Source organism: Xenopus laevis, chromosome 8S, assembly GCF_017654675.1.
Source record: "Xenopus laevis strain J_2021 chromosome 8S, Xenopus_laevis_v10.1, whole genome shotgun sequence".
Lineage (NCBI taxonomy): Eukaryota > Metazoa > Chordata > Amphibia > Anura > Pipidae > Xenopus > Xenopus laevis.
The window spans coordinates 58,383,432-58,389,431 of NC_054386.1; the positions used below are offsets into that span (position 1 = coordinate 58,383,432).

The window sequence follows — 6,000 nt, forward strand, 5'->3', positions numbered from 1 at the left end:
ACCACCATTCCGGACTCTGACATGGCTTTTCTTTCTCATCAGGGCAATATACTGTAACAGCTCATGTTAACTGATATGAGATCCCTTTTGTTCTTCTTGTTGAAGACTGGAAGCTCTAACTAGGAGGGGCTTACCCAACCCCCTTCAATAGGCCTGCATTTGCCTCAGTTGCTGTTTATACATATTGGATTATTGTTGTACACACCAGACTCCAAATGACAAAATACTCAATTTGGCTTACGGTATTTGAAAAGAATAACTGTTAAAAGGCCAGAATACACCCACATTTTCCACTATAAACAAATTAAGAATTTATTCTGAAAATCTATTATGCCTGCTCCTTTCAATGGAAGAAAATCATTTTCTAATTTGCTAAATTAAAAAGGCATTCCAAGAGCACTGTTGTGCATACTTCCAATTAATTTTGGTCTGCAATTACAAGCTCTACATAAACTACCCAGTTTCCGGTCCCATTGTTGTGACTTATGCTAGGATATTTATCTGTACAGTGGTAATCTGTTTACCTAGCCAATATGAACCATGTATTTCCCTGTTAAACTAAAGAAATAAAGAACAGAGGTTGCACAGATCTTTGGGATTAAAAGAATAGTCAAAAAGTATGTTCAGCACATGTCCTATTCATTTCACTCATACGGAACAAGTAGGTACACTGGCCCTTTAATAAAATCGACTGTTTATCCCTGGGCCCCACCGGCTTCTGTCCCCCTTCACCCCTCCCCCAACCAATGACAGAGCCTTGCCCAGGCTGGTCCCATAGCCGGCACTTACTATGGATCATTGGTGAAACGAGGTGTGCGGGGTGGCTGGTATCCATACAGGTGACAATACAAAACGTCGAAGCAGAAGCAGCACATCTCTGCACACACCACCATCTTCCGAGAGACGGGGCTGAGGCTGGAGCCACAGCCCGAGGAGAGAGTCCCGCAGCCCGGGGAAAGGCTATTATTACAGCCCAGGCCGTTTACTCGGCTGCTTCCCCCAGGCCCGCTTCCTGAGCCTCCTAGCCCCAGCTCGGCCCCGCGGCACTGGCTCTCCCCACTACAGTGCGGGCCGCCCGGACCCCCTGATCCAGAAGGCGGAGAGCTGGAGAGTTTCTGCTTCTTGACCCCGCAGCAGCCCGCCGCCATCTTGGAACAGTCTCCCACGCACCGCTTCCGACCCATGCTCCGGGGCGTCCTCCTCCACTGCGTGGTGACGTCACACGCCGGCCTTCGGAGCCCCGCCCCTTACCGTCAGGCTGCTTACCAAAAACTACGCCTTCTAGCTGCAGAATCCTCTAAAAGTCTGGCTGAAAAAGCTGTCATTCACAAGCAGGGGTCTCGCCCGCTCCTACTGTGGCTGGGTGATGTGTTGGTTGACAGACCCTGCACAAAGATAAAAAGAAGGGAGCGTGTATTACTGGAAAGAGCTGAGTATTCAGACCAGGACTTATTAAAGGACATGCAAATCCAAAGAGAAAGTGTGAAACAATGGCATCTAAGCATTTTTTCAATATATAGCATTAAACTTTCAACGGGTTGCTGTTATTAGCAAATGCGGTATAATTCTCTCTGTTTCTGCACTGCTGGTTCAGTCTCTTGAAACAATATAGCTGGTCTTGTTTTCTTTTTCATAAGCCTCTTATTCTGCTCATTGTTTCAGCTGCATTACAAAAGTCTGAACCAGTAGTACCATGTTGCACGTCTACTTATACATACTGTAAGTGGGCAGGAGCTGCCATGCTGCTCATAATTACAGTCATTCTTTCTAATAGCAAGAGCAAGCCCACAATCCATGGGCGTCCACAGAAAATTTTGCAGGGGGGGGCAAGGAAGAAAACATATTTCTCAAATTACTTGTACCCACATTTTGGTTTCCACACAAACCTAACAACAGCTTTTCTATAAATATATAGAGGAGTAACTGTTGCGCATGTACAGCATTGCCATTCTATTAGTGACACAAACACCTTGTTTGCCAGGACAGCACTTGGTCTTTTCTACTTTCTTAACAAAATTACTAGCCACAGGTTTGTAGAATGTTATTCCCTCTAGAGTTCTAGTTACAACTAGATACATACTGTGACGCCTCCATTTTACATACCCTGATTTTAAGTATTTCCATATGTTATACAACTTTTTGTTGTTCCACCAATATTTAATGCATAATACATTTCACTGACTACACAATTTTTCTGGTCCATTTTTTACATATGGCAAGAGAATATCCTCTATTACGAAGTGTGTGTGAGAGTGTGTCTGTGTGTGAGTGTGAGTGTGAAAGAGTGTGTGTGTGTGAGAGAGAGGGAGTGTGTGTGAAAGAGTGTGTGAGAGTGTGTGTGTGTGTGTGTGAGGGAGTGAGTGAGTGAGTGTGTGTGAGAGAGGGAGTGTGTGTGAGGGACTGAGTGTGTGTGAGTGTGTGTGAGAGAGGGAGTATGAGTGAGTGTGAGAGAGTGTGTGTGTGAGAGAGGGAGTGTGTGTATGAGAGAGTGTGTGGACAGGGGCATATTTATATTAAGGCGCCCGAGGGCCTGTGCCTAAGGGCTAGTCCACACGGGGAGATCGGCAGGCGTTTGCGGTCGCGGCGACAAAGCGCCGCGCCAGTCGCCGCGACCGGCGCAGGCGACAGTTTTGTATGGGCGCCTATGTAAAAACGCCTGTGCTAACCACACCAGGCGATGCGCTTTTCAAAAGTCGCCTGAAAAAGCCTGGCGAGGCATTTTCAGGCGACTGTTGAAAAGCGCATCGCCTCGTGTGGTTAGCACAGGCGTTTTTACATAGGCGCCCATACAAAACTGTCGCCTGCGCCGGTCGCGGCGACTGGCGCGGCGCTTTGTCGCCGCGACCGCAAACGCCTGCCGATCTCCCCGTGTGGAATAGCCCTAAGGCGGCAGGTTTTGGGGGGTGGCCCTCTGGTGGCCATAAATTTATTTTTTAAATTAAAAAAAAAAAGATTCCCCAGCCTCTGCAACGCATTTCCATTGGAAATCCAGTGACGGGGTGGGGGGTGGTGGGATGGTGAGGGGTTAGGGTGCACGGCATAGGGGGAATGTTTAGGCCCTTGCTGGGTCTGCTGCAACCTACTAAAGCATATTTGTTGGATGCAGCTCTAGTCTCAGTCTCTATAGACAAGTGACAATAGGCTGTGGCAATAGGCTGCAAGCTTCAAGGGATACTATGCCTTTCTATGTCTATTTATGCCTCTGCCTGGTTGCTAGGGAGGTAGAACATTTAAAACAAGAAAACTATTCCAATTCAAACATAAAGAGCTGCAAAGTGTAAAGTGAAAAAACATATTCCCAACAGAATACTACTGTCTGCCTCAGTGATCCCATAACTGTATCTCTCTAGCCACTGCTAAACTACAATTCCCAGCATTCAAAGCCAGAACCAGCAGAGATCTCAGCAGGACCTTCATTCATTGTGCATGGGAGAGTCCAGTCAGGGACCAATGAGTTCTGATGGTGACCCTGGTTCTATGACTGCTTATGTTTGATGTCTATTTGTTGTATTTTCATAAATGCACATGTGTGTGACTGATGTGATTGGCTGCCAATTACTGGTATATCATGCCTTACTTGAGGATGACATCACTCCCAGCTCAGCACTGATTGGCTGAAAGCTGCCAGGGAAGGTGACAAGTGACAGGTATTTCATTTCTGGATTCAGAGGTAAGTGGAGCAGACTTTATGGAGGGGGCATAAAGTCAATGATACAAGGGGATAGTTTGGGCAGTGTGGCTTCCATGATTTATAGTAGTTCGGGGACTAGAGCCAGGCCCGGACTGGCAATCTGTGGGTTCTGGCAAATGCCAAAAGGGGTGTTGCAATAGACAGACACTATTTATTGGGCTGCTGGGGGGGCTGTGAGGGCCTCTGTCTGTCTTAAATGCCAGGGCCATTTTTAAATCCCAGTCTGGACTTTAATCTAGAGCCAAAGCTCCCAAAATTGCCCCACCATTGCCTGCTATTGTAATTGTCTGGGAAATTGTCATGAAATTGTCCATTGGAGATATCAGTTTGTCTTTCCAGTTCCATCTTTTCCAATTTCATTGGAAGGGGGGGGTCATTTTTGGCGATAAGCCATCAGGGGTACAACTACAAGGAAGGGGACAATCAATGATGGGGCCTTGAAAATGGTTTCTGGTGGCAGCCCTGCCCCTTTTTAAACTACTAAAACTTGTGGGTGCCAAATTACCCAAAATCTGCCTGTGTGTCATTGCTAAGGGGAGTGAGACAACATGAGAACTTGCTGTCCCACGGACTAAACTACCATTCCCAGCACCCCCTGTGGCTGACTTGTAGTTATAGAATATAGTGTGTTTGGTATTTTGTGTTTACTTGTTACAGCTTTTGAAGTGTTAGACCATTTACTCTGCTGCTCTTTAGCTGCTAATGTCAACTGCCATTTGCCAACTGTCCCACTCATCCAAGTGACCTCAGCATTAGAGTAGATGATGGGTAAGAGAGGACCTGAGAAGAAAGACAAGTAGCACAAACCAGAACAATAGCTACAGGCCTAGAATAAAGGGGTGCCTTGTATTATGGGTGCAGGGGCACTGATCAGAGCTTGAATGGTTATGAAAAGCCCCAGTGGGCCCATTACTCACCTGGGCCTCTAATGGAAACCAGTGTCTTCTGCCCCTATAACACCCTGCCAGTAACATACAGCTTTACAGTAATGGCACAGAGGGGGATTTGGGATGTTTTATCCCCATGTGATTTCGTGTTTGGCCACTAAATGCTCTTTACCAAATGATCAATCCCGTTCATTTCTAAATTTAATTTAATTGAGCCCTGGTGAAAGCAATCGGCATAGAAATGAATGAGGGTGATTCCATGTGTTCATTTAACTATTAGTTTGTGCATTGTGTCACCAGGACCCAACCTTGGCTAGCAGGGGTGTCTCTTGCCCTTGATTGCACCAATAAATTCTGTCTCTTCCAATCAGCTCTTTCATTCTATTAAAGTTGCTGCTTATTGGTGTTACTGGTTATTTATAACACACAACAATATTCAGTAGCGCAGTATTGAGCTATTAAGGGAAATCCAGTATATACAGATATATATGGCAGAGAGGGTTCAGTTCACAATCTCTTCTCTCTCTTACTCTCCCCATAAAGTGAAATATGAGCGATTCCTAGTGATTCTCAGCGATTCCTAGTGATTCTCAGTGATTCCCAGGAGCAGAAGGAGATAAAGAAGAAACACAAAAGTCTTTTTAAAGACTATCAACTTTCATCAGGAGCAGAAGAACAACTTGCCCAACCCATTGTGGGTTATTTGGAGGAAGGTAAGGGTCCTGCATTTTCCCATCCAGGGCTACCATCAGGGGGGGACAGGGGGGGCAATTGTCCCGGGCCGGGGCATAAAGGGGTGCCCAGCAGTGCTGCACTTTTGAAAGAGCCGGCCCCCCCTTGAGAGCGCCAGAGCCCTACGGCCATTTTTCAAGTGCCAAACAGCCAAAGGACCAAAAATCACCAAAACAGCCGAAGCCATATTCCAGAAGCCAAGAAAAGACCCGAAGCTACGAAAATAGCCGAATCGCCGAAAAGACCTGTAGTCATGAAAACAGCTGAAATTGAAGTCCTGAAGCGGCGAAAAGACCCAAAGTCACGAAAGAAGGCGAAGCTGAAGTCCTGAAGCCATGAGTTCAAGTCTACTGAACACCAATTTATGTTTTTTTTTCTTTTTAATCCCTTAGCCAACAATGTATAATTTTAAAAATATTTTTTGGGGCCCCAATTTTTTTAACTTGTAAGGGGGGCCCTGGAGCCAATGTTTTTTTTAAAAAAATATTCTTTGGGGCCCCATTTTTTTTTACTTGTAAGGGGGGCCCTGGCACCAATGCTTTTTTAAAAAAAAAACTTTTATGGCCCTGATGCCAATGTTTTTTTTTTAACTTATAAGGGGACCCTGACCATCAATAGCTTTTTTTAACTTGTGTGTGGGGGGGTTACATTTTTAGCGCTGATGTCTTTTAACTGTGATGTGGAGTGGGT

At 45.8% G+C, this 6,000-nt stretch overlaps 1 protein-coding gene across 1 annotated transcript in view; it reads right to left on the reverse strand.

Annotated features, from left to right (window-relative positions):
• The window catches only part of ammecr1.S (Alport syndrome, mental retardation, midface hypoplasia and elliptocytosis chromosomal region gene 1 S homeolog), a 45,813-nt gene extending 44,482 nt beyond the window's left edge, over window positions 1-1,331 (reverse strand). The window contains exon 1 of the mRNA XM_018232974.2: window positions 790-1,331. Coding sequence (XP_018088463.1) covers window positions 790-1,184 — 395 coding nt within the window. The 5' untranslated portion in view covers window positions 1,185-1,331. The remainder of the gene's footprint in view (window positions 1-789) is intronic.
• Window positions 1,332-6,000: the final 4,669 nt, after the last annotated feature.